Source organism: Manduca sexta, chromosome 10 (genome assembly GCF_014839805.1).
Source record: "Manduca sexta isolate Smith_Timp_Sample1 chromosome 10, JHU_Msex_v1.0, whole genome shotgun sequence".
Taxonomy (NCBI): Eukaryota; Metazoa; Arthropoda; class Insecta; order Lepidoptera; family Sphingidae; genus Manduca; species Manduca sexta.
In genome coordinates this window covers 7,795,032-7,809,480 of record NC_051124.1, presented here as the reverse complement: position 1 = coordinate 7,809,480, position 14,449 = coordinate 7,795,032, and the positions used below count along the sequence as shown (strand labels likewise).

Genomic DNA, 14,449 nt, shown 5'->3' with positions numbered 1-14,449 from the left:
GAAATGTTGTACTTAACCTTTATTTAATAATATTTTCTGCAAAATATTAGATCCTCCACTCATTTCACATATATAAAAATTGTTTTTTTTTTGTTTTGCAAGTAAATAAAATATGATCTGCTGAAAAGAAAATAAAAAATTATATGATATTTTTATTATGCATTATACCTGCTTTATACTTATTAACAATTATCTATTAAAAGTGTCGATAGCCTAGTTGGTTGTGGAACGGACTGCCGAGACGAATGTCCGCAGGTTCACATCCCAAGGGCACACACCACTGACTTTTCTAAGATTATGTGTGTATTCTTTGTGAATTATCGCTAGCTCTAACGGTGAAGGAAAATACCGTGAGGAAACCTGCATACCTGAGAAATTCTCTATAAGAATTTTGAAGGTGTGTGAAGTCTACCAATCTACACTAGGCCAGCGAGGTGGACTAAGGCCTAATCCCTCTCAGCAGTAGAGGAGGCTCGTGCCCAGCACAGGGCTGATACTAATAGAAATTATATTATGACCATCAGCCGCAGGATGTCAACTGCTGAACATGGGTCCCCCCCAAAGACTGAAATTAGCTATCTTATGAATATTCATAAGATTGTCTTACGGCTTCAGCATCATACTACTCGTGAAACGTTCCGATCATGTGTTCTCATTCCTGCACCGATACGGCACCGGCCGCACGCTACAATGTCATAGAAACCAATAGTGTTCCCTCCAAGGACATATTAAGTACCATACTTATTGGTACTTTATTTTGTTCCATTAGATCCATAATTGATGCTTGTTTGATACATGTATTTTGTATTGTATCACTTATCAGCACTGGCAAGGCTTTAACTGTAAAGTGGTGATTTCATATCACAACTGATAAAGTCCTTATTGATATCAATTATGTTATGTACCCATGACTTTGGTCACACGTTACACATTGATTGAGATGTAAAAATAGATATTATATTCATTTACACGATTACTATTTAACATAAATACTTTCTCAAAGATATCACAAACTAACCGATTGGTACGAGAGCCATGACCATAGTAATAATAGAGATGGAATGCCTATGACCGTCTACCATGATAATAAATAATGTAAAGGATATTGCATTAACAAAAGTTGATGCCCGTAAGCACGGGCAGTTTTAGGGGATTTCGGTAAATCGAGGAGATCGTTATATTGAGAGTCATTATATTAAGGTTACGTCTTTTTAAAACAGGTTCATTCGTTTTGTTTTAAACCGAAATAACTGGAAAAAGTATGTCGTTCAAACAAACATAATTGTGAATTTTGCTTTTCCCTCACTCTGTCAGTTGTATTTTTGTGTTTGGTTTTGTTGGGTTCATTCCATATGTTAATGAAAGTATTTAATTTTATTTTTAGATTTAGAATTTAAGTATACATTTGTTTGGTGTCTGAACTCTTTAAATAGTAAGTACTTGTATGTGTCTTTTGTTTTAATTGCGATTAGTGTGTATGTGTATAGCATGTTGTGACTGCCTTAAGAAAGTGTTACTCTTATATTTTATAATATTATTTTTCTTTTATTTAGTGTAAGCATCATTGTAAAAACTACTGGCTGTCCTAAATAAATAAATAAATAAATATTTCATACATAGCATCACACCTTTTAATTTTTTCAGGGGTAGGCAATGGAGTAACACCTCAGCGCTATAGGCGTATCGCGTTAGTAATACAGCTACGCCACCGAGACAGTATATTTCCTAGTATTAAGTACAGAAGCAAAAAGTAAAATATGAGAACTTTAACAAAAATTAAATCGTTTATATTATACTGACAAAAATATTTATTTATAATGTTACCGTTAATGAAAACATAATAAACAAAACAAGGAACGACGACTGTTTAGTGGCCGCCCCATTACATTTGTCTCCTTCACAATTCGGCTCGGTTGTTGAAGTTGTCCAGAGCTCGGCCGTTGGAGTTGTCGATGGCTCGGCCGTTGTAGTTGTGGAGGGCTCTACCGTTGTAGTTGTCGAAGGCTCGGACGTTGTGGTGGTCGAGGGCTCAAGCGTTGTAGTTGTCGATGGCTCGAGCGTTGAAGGTGTCGATGGCTCAGCCGCTGTGGTGGTAGAGGGCTTAGCCATTGTAGTTGTCGAAGGCTCAGACGTTGTGGTTGTAGAGGGCTCGAGCGTTGTAGTTGTTGAGGGCTCGGACGTTGTGGTTGTAGAGGACTTGAGTGTTGTAGTTGTTGGCTCGGCCGTTGTAGAAGTCGATGGTTCGAGAATTGCAGTTGTTAATGGCACGGACGTTGTGGTTGTAGAGGGCTCGAGCGTTGTGGTTGTAGAGGGCTGGAGCGTTGTAGTTGTCGAGGGCTCGGACGTTGTGGTTGTAGAGGGTTCGAGCGTTGTAGTTGTACAAGGGCTCGGACGATGTGGTTGTAGATGGCTCGAACGTTGTAGTTGTCGAAGGCTCCGCCGTTGTGGTTGTAGAGGGCTCGAGTGTTGTAATTGTTGATGGCTCAACCGTTGTAGTTATCGATGGTTCGAGCGTTGTAGTTGTCGAAGGCTCAGACGTTGTGGATGTAGAGGGCTCGATTGTTGTAGTTGTCGAGGGCTCGAGGGTTGTAGTTGTCGAAGGCTCAGACGTTGTGGTTGTAAAGGGCTCAAGCGTTGTAGTTGTCGAATGCTCCGCCGTTGTGGTTGTAAAGGGCTCGAGCGTTGTAGTTGTCGAAGGCTCCGCCGTTGTGGTTGTAGAGGGCTCGAGCGTTGTAGTTGTCGAGGGCTCGGACGTTGTGGTTGTAGAGGGCTCGAGCGTTGTAGTTGTCGAGGGCTCCGACGTTGTAGTTGTTGATGGCTCGAGCGTTGTAGTTGTCGAAAGCTCAGACGTTGTGGTTGTAGAGGGCTTAAGTGTTGTAGTTGTCGATGGTTGGAGTGTTGTAGTTGTTGATGGCTCGGCCGTTGTAGTTGTCAAGGGCTCGAGTGTTGTAGTTGTTGATGGCTCGGCCGTTGTAGTTGCCAAAGGCTCAGACGTTGTAGCTGTCGAGGGCTCAGACGTTGTGGTGGTAGAGGGCTCAGCTGTTGTAGTTATCAAAGGCTCAGACGTTGTAGTTGCAGAGGGCTCGAACGTTGTAGTTGTCGAGGGCTCCGACGTTGTGGTTGTCGAGGGCTCGGATGTTGTGGTTGTAGAGGGCTCAAGTGTTGTAGTTGTTGATGGCTCGAGCGTTGTAGTTGTCGAGGGCTCCGACGTTGTGGTTGTCGAGGGCTCGGATGTTGTGGTTGTAGAGGGCTCGAGTGTTGTAGTTGTCAAGGGCTTGGACGTTGTGGTTGTAGAGGGTGCGAGCGTTGTAGCTGTCGAGGGCTCAGACGTTGTGGTGGTAGAGGGCTCAGCCGTTGTAGTTATCAAAGGCTCAGACGTTTGTGGTTGTAGAGGGTTCGAACGTTGTAGTTGTCGAGGGCTCCGACGTTGTGGTTGTCGAGGGCTCGGATGTTGTGGTCGTAGAGGGCTCGAGCGTTGTAGTTGTCGAGGGCTCGGACGTTGTGGTTGAAGAGGGTTCGAGCGTTGTAGTTGTTGATGGCTCGAGCGTTGTAGTTGTCGAGGGCTTGGACGTTGTGGTTGAAGAGGGTTCGAGCGTTGTAGTTGTTGATGGCTCGAGCGTTGTAGTTGTCGAGGGCTCCGACGTTGTGGTTGTAGAGGGCTCGAGCGCTGTAGTTGTCGAGGGCTCCGACGTTGTGGTTATAGAGGGCTCGAGCGTTGTAGTTGTCGAGGGCTCCGACGTTGTGGTCGTCGAGGGCTCGGATGTTGTGGTCGTAGAGGGCTCGGACGTTGTGGTTGAAGAGGGTTCAAGCGTTGTAGTTGTCGAGGGCTCCGACGTTGTGGTTGTCGAGGGCTCGGATGTTGTGGTCGTAGAGGGCTCGAGCGTTGTAGTTGTCGAGGGCTCGGACGTTGTGGTTGAAGTGGGCTCAAGTGTTGTAGTTGTTGATGGCTCGGCCGTTGTAGTTGTCGAAAGCTCAGACGTTGTAGTTGTCGAGGGCTCGGATGTTGTGGTTGAAGAGGGTACGAGCGTTGTAGTTGTCAAGGGCTCAGACGTTGTGGTCGTAGAGGGCTCAGTCGTTGTAGTTATCAAAGGCTCAGACGTTGTGGTTGTAGAGGGCTCGAGCGTTGTAGTTGTCGAGGGCTCTGACGTTGTGGTCGTCGAGGGCTGGGATGTTGTGGTCGTAGAGGGTTCGAGCGTTGTAGTTGTTGATGGCTCGAGCGTTGTAGTTGTCGAGGGCTCGGACGTTGTGGTTGAAGAGGGTTCGAGCGTTGTAGTTGTCGAGGGCTCCGACGTTGTAGTTGTCGAGGGCTCGGACATTGTAGTTGAAGAGGGTTCGAGCGTTGTAGTTGTCGAGGGCTCCGACGTTGTGGTTGTCGAGGGCTTCGGATGTTGTGGTCATAGAGGGCTCAAGCGTTGTAGTTGTCGAGGGCTCGGACGTTGTGGTTGAAGAGGGTTCGAGCGTTGTAGTTGTCAAGGGCTCCGACGTTGTGGTTGTCGAGGGCTCGGATGTTGTGGTTGTAGAGGGCTCGAGCGTTGTAGTTGTCGAGGGCTCGGACGTTGTGGTTGAAGAGGGTTCGAGCGTTGTAGTTGTCGAGGGCTCAGACGTTGTGGTCGTAGAGGGCTCAGTCGTTGTAGTTATCAAAGGCTCAGACGTTGTGGTTGTAGAGGGCTCGAGCGTTGTAGTTGTCGAGGGCTCGGACGTTGTGGTTGAAGTGGGCTCAAGTGTTGTAGTTGTTGATGGCTCGGCCGTTGTAGTTGTCGAAAGCTCAGACGTTGTAGTTGTCGAGGGCTCGGATGTTGTGGTTGAAGAGGGTTCGAGCGTTGTAGTTGTCAAGGGCTCAGACGTTGTGGTCGTAGAGGGCTCAGTCGTTGTAGTTATCAAAGGCTCAGACGTTGTGGTTGTAGAGGGCTCGAGCGTTGTAGTTGTCGAGGGCTCTGACGTTGTGGTCGTCGAGGGCTCGGATGTTGTGGTCGTAGAGGGTTCGAGCGTTGTAGTTGTCGAGGGCTCGGACGTTGTGGTTGAAGAGGATTCGAGCGTTGTAGTTGTTGTTGGCTCGAGCGTTGTAGTTGTCAAGGGCTCGGACGTTGTGGTTGAAGAGGGCTCAGTCGTTGTAGTTATCAAAGGCTCAGACGTTGTGGTTGTAGAGGGCTCGAGCGTTGTAGTTGTCGAGGGCTCTGACGTTGTGGTCGTCGAGGGCTCGGATGTTGTGGTCGTAGAGGGTTCGAGCGTTGTAGTTGTCGAAGGCTCGGACGTTGTGGTTGAAGAGGGTTCGAGCGTTGTAGTTGTTGATGGCTCGAGCGTTGTAGTTGTCGAGGGCTCGGACGTTGTGGTTGAAGAGGGTTCGAGCGTTGTAGTTGTCGAGGGCTCCGACGTTGTAGTTGTCGAGGGCTCGGACGTTGTAGTTGAAGAGGGTTCGAGCGTTGTAGTTGTCGAGGGCTCCGACGTTGTGGTTGTCGAGGGCTCGGATGTTGTGGTCATAGAGGGCTCGAGCGTTGTAGTTGTCAAGGGCTCGGACGTTGTGGTCATAGAGGGCTCGAGCGTTGTAGTTGTCGAGGGCTCAGACGTTGTGGTCGTAGAGGGCTCAGTCGTTGTAGTTATCAAAGGCTCAGGCGTTGTGGTTGTAGAGGGCTCGAGCGTTGTAGTTGTCGAGGGCTCCGACGTTGTGGTTGTCGAGGGCTCGGATGTTGTGGTCATAGAGGGCTCGAGCGTTGTAGTTGTCGAGGGCTCGGACGTTGTGGTCATAGAGGGCTCGAGCGTTGTAGTTGTCGAGGGCTCAGACGTTGTGATCGTAGAGGGCTCAGTCGTTGTAGTTATCAAAGGCTCAGACGTTGTGGTTGTAGAGGGCTCGAGCGTTGTAGTTGTCGAGGGCTCCGACGTTGTGGTCGTCGAGGGCTCGGATGTTGTGGTCGTAGAGGGTTCGAGCGTTGTAGTTGTTGATGGCTCGAGCGTTGTAGTTGTCGAGGGCTCGGACGTTGTGGTTGAAGAGGGTTCGAGCGTTGTAGTTGTCGAGGGCTCCCACGTTGTAGTTGTCGAGGGCTCGGACATTGTAGTTGAAGAGGGTTCGAGCGTTGTAGTTGTCGAGGGCTCCGACGTTGTGGTTGTCGAGGGCTCGGATGTTGTGGTCATTGAGGGCTCGAGCGTTGTAGTTGTCGAGGGCTCGGACGTTGTGGTTGAAGAGGGTTCGAGCGTTGTAGTTGTCAAGGGCTCCGACGTTGTGGTTGTCGAGGGCTCGGATGTTGTGGTTGTAGAGGGCTCGAGCGTTGTAGTTGTCGAGGGCTCGGACGTTGTGGTTGAAGAGGGTTCGAGCGTTGTAGTTGTCGAGGGCTCGGACGTTGTGGTTGAAGTGGGCTCAAGTGTTGTAGTTGTTGATGGCTCGGCCGTTGTAGTTGTCGAAAGCTCAGACGTTGTAGTTGTCGAGGGCTCGGATGTTGTGGTTGAAGAGGGTTCGAGCGTTGTAGTTGTCAAGGGCTCAGACGTTGTGGTCGTAGAGGGCTCAGTCGTTGTAGTTATCAAAGGCTCAGACGTTGTGGTTGTAGAGGGCTCGAGCGTTGTAGTTGTCGAGGGCTCTGACGTTGTGGTCGTCGAGGGCTCGGATGTTGTGGTCGTAGAGGGTTCGAGCGTTGTAGTTGTCGAGGGCTCGGACGTTGTGGTTGAAGAGGGTTCGAGCGTTGTAGTTGTTGTTGGCTCGAGCGTTGTAGTTGTCAAGGGCTCGGACGTTGTGGTTGAAGAGGGCTCAGTCGTTGTAGTTATCAAAGGCTCAGACGTTGTGGTTGTAGAGGGCTGGAGCGTTGTAGTTGTCGAGGGCTCTGACGTTGTGGTCGTCGAGGGCTCGGATGTTGTGGTCGTAGAGGGTTCGAGCGTTGTAGTTGTCGAGGGCTCGGAGCGTTGTGGTTGAAGAGGGTTCGAGCGTTGTAGTTGTTGATGGCTCGAGCGTTGTAGTTGTCGAGGGCTCGGACGTAGTGGTTGAAGAGGGTTCGAGCGTTGTAGTTGTCGAGGGCTCCGACGTTGTAGTTGTCGAGGGCTCGGACGTTGTAGTTGAAGAGGGTTCGAGCGTCGTAGTTGTCGAGGGCTCCGACGTTGTGGTTGTAGAGGGCTCGAGTGTTATAGTTGTTGATGGCTCGAGCGTTGTAGTTGTCGAGGGCTCCAACGTTGTGGTTATAGAGGGCTCGAGCGTTGTAGTTGTCGAGGGCTCCGACGTTGTGGTTGTCGAGGGCTCCGGATGTTGTGGTTGTAGAGGGCTCCGACGTTGTGGTCGTCGAGGGCTCGGATGTTGTGGTCGTAGAGGGCTCGAGCGTTGTAGTTGTCGAGGGCTCGGACGTTGTTGTTGAAGAGGGTTTGAGCGTTGTAGTTGTCAAGGGCTCCGACGTTGTGGTTGTCGAGGGCTCGGATGTTGTGGTTGTAGAGGGCTGGAGCGTTGTAGTTGTCGAGGGCTCGGACGTTGTGGTGGTAGAGGGCTGGAGCGTTGTAGTTGTCGAAGGCTCAAACGTTGTGGTTGTAGAGGGCTCGAGCGTTGTAATTGTCGAAGGCTCAGACGTTGTGGTTGTAGAGGGCTCGAGCGTTGTAGTTGTCAAGGGCTCCGACGTTGTGGTTGTCGAGGGCTCAGACGTTGTGGTCATAGAGGGCTCAGTCGTTGTAGTTATCAAAGGCTCAGACGTTGTGGTTGTAGAGGGCCCGAGCGTTGTAGTTGTCGAGGGCTCCGACGTTGTGGTCGTCGAGGGCTCGGATGTTGTGGTCGTAGAGGGCTCGAGCGTTGTAGTTGTCGAGGGCTCGGACGTTGTTGTTGAAGAGGGTTCGAGCGTTGTAGTTGTCGAGGGCTCCGACGTTGTGGTCATAGAGGGCTCAGTCGTTGTAGTTATCAAAGGCTCAGACGTTGTGGTTGTAGAGGGCCCGAGCGTTGTAGTTGTCGAGGGCTCCGACGTTGTGGTCGTCGAGGGCTCGGATGTTGTGGTCGTAGAGGGCTCGAGCGTTGTAGTTGTCGAGGGCTCGGACGTTGTGGTGGTAGAGGGCTCAGCCGTTGTAGTTGTCGAAGGCTCAGACGTTGTGGTTGTAGAGGGCTCGAGCGTTGTAGTAGTCGAGGGCTCCAACGTTGTGGTTGTAGAGGGCTCGAGTGTTATAGTTGTTGATGGCTCGAGCGTTGTAGTTGTCGAGGGCTCCAACGTTGTGGTTATAGAGGGCTCGAGCGTTGTAGTTGTCGAGGGCTCCGACGTTGTGGTTGTCGAGGGCTCGGATGTTGTGGTTGTAGAGGGCTCCGACGTTGTGGTCGTCGAGGGCTCGGATGTTGTGGTCGTAGAGGGCTCGAGCGTTGTAGTTGTCGAGGGCTCGGACGTTGTTGTTGTCGAAGGCTCAGACGTTGTGGTTGTAGAGGGCTCGAGCGTTGTAGTTTTCGAGGGCTCCGACGTTGTGGTTGTAGAGGGCTCGAGTATTATAGTTGTTGATGGCTCGAGCGTTGTAGTTGTCGAGGGCTCCAACGTTGTGGTTATAGAGGGCTCGAGCGTTGTAGTTGTCGAGGGCTCAGACGTTGTGGTCATAGAGGGCTCAGTCGTTGTAGTTATCAAAGGCTCAGACGTTGTGGTTGTAGAGGGCCCGAGCGTTGTAGTTGTCGAGGGCTCCGACGTTGTGGTCGTCGAGGGCTCGGATGTTGTGGTTGAAGAGGGTTCGAGCGTTGTAGTTGTCGAGGGCTCAGACGTTGTGGTCGTAGAGGGCTCAGTCGTTGTAGTTATCAAAGGCTCAGACGTTGTGGTTGTAGAGGGCCCGAGCGTTGTAGTTGTCGAGGGCTCAGACGTTGTGGTCGTCGAGGGCTCGGATGTTGTGGTCGTAGAGGGTTCGAGCGTTGTAGTTGTCGAGGGCTCCGACGTTGTGGTTGTCGAGGGCTCGGATGTTGTGATCGTGGGGGGCTCGAGCGTTGTAGTTGTCGAGGGCTCCGACGTTGTGGTTGTCGAGGGCTTGGATGTTGTGATCGTAGAGGGCTCGAGCGTTGTAGTTGTCGAGGGCTCGGACGTTGTGGTTGAAGAGGGTTCGAGCGTTGTAGTTGTCAAGGGCTCCGACGTTGTGGTTGTCGAGGGCTCGGATGTTGTGGTTGTAGAGGGCTCGAGCGTTGTAGTTGTCGAGGGCTTCGACGTTGTGGTCGTAGAGGGCTCAGTCGTTGTAGTTATCAAAGGCTCAGACGTTGTGGTTGTAGAGGGCCCGAGCGTTGTAGTTGTCGAGGGCTCCGACGTTGTGGACGTCGAGGGCTCGGATGTTGTGGTGGAAGAGGGTTCGAGCGTTGTAGTTGTCGATGGCTCAGACGTTGTGGTCGTAGAGGGCTCAGTCGTTGTAGTTATCAAAGGCTCAGACGTTGTGGTTGTAGAGGGCCCGAGCGTTGTAGTTTTCGAGGGCTCCGACGTTGTGGTTGTCGAGGGCTCGGATGTTGTGATCGTAGAGGGCTCGAGCGTTGTAGTTGTCGAGGGCTCGGACGTTGTGGTTGAAGAGGGTTCGAGCGTTGTAGTTGTCGAGGGCTCAGACGTTGTAGTCGTAGAGGGCTCAGTCGTTGTAGTTATCAAAGGCTCAGACGTTGTGGTTGTAGAGGGCCCGAGCGTTGTAGTTGTCGAGGGCTCAGACGTTGTGGTCGTCGAAGGCTCAGACGTTGTGGTTGTAGAGGGCTCGAGCGTTGTAGTTGTCGAGGGCTCCAACGTTGTGGTTGTAGAGGGCTCGAGTGTTATAGTTGTTGATGGCTCGAGCGTTGTAGTTGTCGAGGGCTCCAACGTTGTGGTTATAGAGGGCTCGAGCGTTGTAGTTGTCGAGGGCTCCGACGTTGTGGTTGTCGAGGGCTCGGATGTTGTGGTTGTAGAGGGCTCCGACGTTGTGGTCGTCGAGGGCTCGGATGTTGTGGTCGTAGAGGGCTCGAGCGTTGTTGTTGTCGAGGGCTCGGACGTTGTTGTTGTCGAAGGCTCAGACGTTGTGGTTGTAGAGGGCTCGAGCGTTGTAGTTTTCGAGGGCTCCGACGTTGTGGTTGTAGAGGGCTCGAGTATTATAGTTGTTGATGGCTCGAGCGTTGTAGTTGTCGAGGGCTCCAACGTTGTGGTTATAGAGGGCTCGAGCGTTGTAGTTGTCGAGGGCTCAGACGTTGTGGTCGTAGAGGGCTCAGTCGTTGTAGTTATCAAAGGCTCAGACGTTGTGGTTGTAGAGGGCCCGAGCGTTGTAGTTGTCGAGGGCTCAGACGTTGTGGTCGTCGAGGGCTCGGATGTTGTGGTCGTAGAGGGTTCGAGCGTTGTAGTTGTCGAGGGCTCCGACGTTGTGGTTGTCGAGGGCTCGGATGTTGTGATCGTGGGGGGCTCGAGCGTTGTAGTTGTCGAGGGCTCCGACGTTGTGGTTGTCGAGGGCTTGGATGTTGTGATCGTAGAGGGCTCGAGCGTTGTAGTTGTCGAGGGCTCGGACGTTGTGGTTGAAGAGGGTTCGAGCGTTGTAGTTGTCAAGGGCTCCGACGTTGTGGTTGTCGAGGGCTCGGATGTTGTGGTTGTAGAGGGCTCGAGCGTTGTAGTTGTCGAGGGCTCCGACGTTGTGGTCGTAGAGGGCTCAGTCGTTGTAGTTATCAAAGGCTCAGACGTTGTGGTTGTAGAGGGCCCGAGCGTTGTAGTTGTCGAGGGCTCCGACGTTGTGGTCGTCGAGGGCTCGGATGTTGTGGTGGAAGAGGGTTCGAGCGTTGTAGTTGTCGATGGCTCAGACGTTGTGGTCGTAGAGGGCTCAGTCGTTGTAGTTATCAAAGGCTCAGACGTTGTGGTTGTAGAGGGCCCGAGCGTTGTAGTTTTCGAGGGCTCCGACGTTGTGGTTGTCGAGGGTTCGGATGTTGTGATCGTAGAGGGCTCGAGCGTTGTAGTTGTCGAGGGCTCGGACGTTGTGGTTGAAGAGGGTTCGAGCGTTGTAGTTGTCGAGGGCTCAGACGTTGTGGTCGTAGAGGGCTCAGTCGTTGTAGTTATCAAAGGCTCAGACGTTGTGGTTGTAGAGGGCCCGAGCGTTGTAGTTGTCGAGGGCTCAGACGTTGTGGTCGTCGAGGGCTCGGATGTTGTGGTCGTAGAGGGTACGAGCGTTGTAGTTGTCGAGGGCTCCGACGTTGTGGTTGTAGAGGGCTCGAGTGTTATAGTTGTTGATGGCTCGAGCGTTGTAGTTGTCGAGGGCTCCAACGTTGTGGTTATAGAGGGCTCGAGCGTTGTAGTTGTCGAGGGCTCCGACGTTGTGGTTGTCGAGGGCTCGGATGTTGTGGTTGTAGAGGGCTCCGACGTTGTGGTCGTCGAGGGCTCGGATGTTGTGGTCGTAGAGGGCTCGAGCGTTGTAGTTGTCGAGGGCTCGGACGTTGTTGTTGAAGAGGGTTTGAGCGTTGTAGTTGTCGTGGGCTCAGACGTTGTGGTCGTAGAGGGCTCAGTCGTTGTAGTTATCAAAGGCTCAGACGTTGTGGTTGTAGAGGGCTCGAGCGTTGTAGTTGTCGAGGGCTCGGACGTTGTGGTTGAAGAGGGTTCGAGCGTTGTAGTTGTCGAGGGCTCCGACGTTGTGGTTGTCGAGGGCTCGGATGTTGTGGTTGTAGAGGGCTTGAGCGTTGTAGTTGTCGAGGGCTCGGACGTTGTGGTTGAAGAGGGTTCGAGCGTTGTAGTTGTTGATGGCTCGAGCGTTGTAGTTGTCGAGGGCTCCGACGTTGTGGTTGTAGAGGGCTCGAGCGTTGTAGTTGTCGAGGGCTCCGACGTTGCGGTTGTCGAGGGCTCGGATGTTATGGTCGTAGAGGGCTCGAGCATTGTAGTTGTCGAGAGCTCCGACGTTGTGGTTGTGGAGGGCTCGAGTGTTGTAGTTGTTGATGGTTCGAGCGTTGTAGTTGTCGAGGGCTCCGACGTTGTGGTCTTCGAGGGCTCGGATGTTGTGGTTGTAGAGGGCTCGAGCGTTGTAGTTGTCGAGGGCTCGGACGTTGTGGTGGTAGAGGGCTCAGCCGTTGTGGTTGTAGAGGGCTCGAGCGTTGTAGTTGTCGAAGGCTCGGACGTTGTGGTGGTAGAGGGCTCCGCCGTTGATTCATCAGTTAAAATTGCTTTTATAGCCGCTCTACGGCTTCGATATTTCGTGTCACCGCCATAATTTTCTAAATCTTGATGTGATTCAGTAGGGTAATCGAAGCATTCATAACATTCAAAGCCGTCAACTGTTATCAAAACACATAATTATAAATTTACTAGACGATCCACACAACATTTAAACATAATCGTCACTTATTTATCAATTCAACCTTTTAACTTCAATTCATTTGGAGCAATAATACTTAATCTGCATGGTGTAAGATTTAAATTATTTTACTTCATTAAATTGCTTAATTAATTAATTTAACGAATAAAAACTCTTATAATTATTCAAACAATCGCTAAGTGTACCTAATTTCTCTAAATCCGAGTTTTTTCTTAAGGCTTGTTTTGCTACAGCACGTACGACAAATATTTTGATGTACCTTTATAACAAATATAGTATAAGATCTATATGGCTCCTTGTTTTAATTTTATTATATTATTAGCTTTTGCCTGCGGTTCTGCCTCAGCGAAAGTCATTCCCAGATAAGTATTTTCCCGCGATAAAAAGTAGCCTAAAGCACTCAGGAGTAGTGTAGTTTCCTATTAGTGAAAAGAATTACAAATTCGGTTTAGTAGTTCCTGAGATTAGCGTGTTCAAACAAACAAACTCTTCAGCTTTATATATTGGAATTGGGGCTTGTTAGTTGTTTTTGTTAGCTCTCGAGTTCAGCTAAAATAATAACTTTTGTTCATATAAAATTATCTATACTTCTATACTATTATGCACACGCTGTCGTCTCCTATAATTGAAGAGGCACGTCACATTGCTAATTGTAAAAATGCTACGACATTGTTTTTATTATATGCCCTGTATCCTTCGTTGGAGGTCTTTAAATAAATAAATGTGAAGAGCTTGTAGCTGAAGAGTTTGTAAGTTTGAACGCGCTAACCTCAGAAAGTACTGGTTCGAATTGTAAAATTCTTTTAGTGTTGGATAGCCCATTTATCGAGGAAGGCTATATCATCACGCTATGACCAACAAGAGCGGAGCATTAATGAAAAATTTTGCAAAAATGGGGAAAAAATCCTTTTTAGAGCTTCCGTTACATGAGCTGCTTAAACGGTTAAAGTTATACAACAATTATGTGTGCTGGAATTGTTACTCTTAAATAGTTCTAAAAAATATGTTATAAAACGAAATCCCCTGCCGCATCTGTCTACTGTCTGAACGCAATAAACTCAAAAACTATCCAACGGATTTTGTTGAAATTTGGTAGGGAGATGGTTTGAGATCCTGGTAAGGACATAGGCTACTTTCTAATCCCGGGAAATATGTAAAAGGACTTTTATCCCGGAAAACTATTTAATGCGTGTGAATTTATTATAAAAGGAAATCCTCGCCCCATCTATCTATCTGAACGCGATACATTCAAATCCACTTGACGGATTTCGATAAAATTTGGTGTGGAAATGGTTTGATAGCCAAGGAATGACATAGGCTATTTTCTATCACGGGAATATATTTGTTATACCTATGACACGCGGGCAGAGCCGCGGGCAAAAGCAAGTTATTTATATAGAACTCTTTAGTGATATTTTTATTTGTCCTTCGTTTTATTAAAAGGGGGACGATCAAAGAAATGGTGTAATGGTGATAAATATTATTAAGAAGCGGGTAATTCTAATTACATCTAATAACAACTTATTTGTAGATACAAAATTAAAAACCAGTTCTTAACAGACTGTCCGTGTGTTTGTTTTTTCAATTTCTATGTTAACAAAGTTCACATACCTGCCACGGTTATGAGCACAAAGACAAACACTAATGGTATCCTTCTATCCATTGTGCACGTTACATCGATCCAAGTATAATGGCTGTTAGAAAGCAGCATTGTATATTTTATTTAAATTATTATATACATGATGTTCACACTCTTACATATAAAATGCGATCCCTCTCTTTCTCTATCTATAACACTGGTTAACATTGTTTGTCATGCCCTTAATGTGAGAGTGGTTTGGAATACTTTTATGCCAACAATACTATAGATGGTTTTGGAATCCTGATTTTTTAAATTTAAATTGGTTTCAAATACTTTTATGTCAAAAATCTACGCAATTATATATGGTTTTGGAATCATGGCGCTGGTTTTTCTTCATTATATGTAAAAAAAGCAGTAAGTATGAAAAAGCAATAATAACATTTGTTTTTCTTTCTTTTTCATCTATTAAAATTAATTCGCTGTACACAGTGTAACTGGCTTACCTCAGTGGCGTAGCTGTATTGCAAGCGGGTTACGACCATCGCTCAGGGCCAGAGTTAGAATCCCGAGTCGGATAAAGTGATCGGATTTGTGTCCGATACAACGATAGGCTAGGAGCCACATAAGGGGATGGGATGGGTTGGAACACACTTGACGAAGTGTGGGTGCCCT

The 14,449-nt window shown here is 49.0% G+C and overlaps 1 protein-coding gene across 1 annotated transcript; it reads right to left on the bottom strand.

Annotated features, from left to right (window-relative positions):
- Positions 1–2,027: 2,027 nt before the first annotated feature.
- On the bottom strand, positions 2,028–13,969 carry LOC115453335 (mucin-5AC-like). Its single transcript, XM_037437195.1, has 4 exons — positions 13,807–13,969; positions 6,758–12,154; positions 4,892–5,100; positions 2,028–3,691 (listed from the first exon to the last, which is right to left on the bottom strand). Exons 1-4 carry the CDS (start codon positions 13,904–13,906, stop codon positions 2,126–2,128), a joined length of 7,272 nt encoding a protein of 2,423 aa, XP_037293092.1. The 5' UTR covers positions 13,907–13,969; the 3' UTR covers positions 2,028–2,125.
- Positions 13,970–14,449: the final 480 nt, after the last annotated feature.

Coding starts and splice junctions, on each gene's coding strand:
- LOC115453335 (XM_037437195.1), bottom strand. CDS start 13,906: ATGCTGCTTTCTAACAGCCATTATACTTGGATCGATGTAACGTGCACA. Junction 12,155..13,806: donor TGTGCTCATAACCGTGGCAG/GTATGTGAACTT, acceptor TTTTGATAACAG/TTGACGGCTTTGAATGTTAT. Junction 3,692..4,891: donor GAGCCCTCTACAACCACAAC/GTCTGAGCCTTT, acceptor CTATAACCACAA/CGTCGGAGCCCTCGACAACT.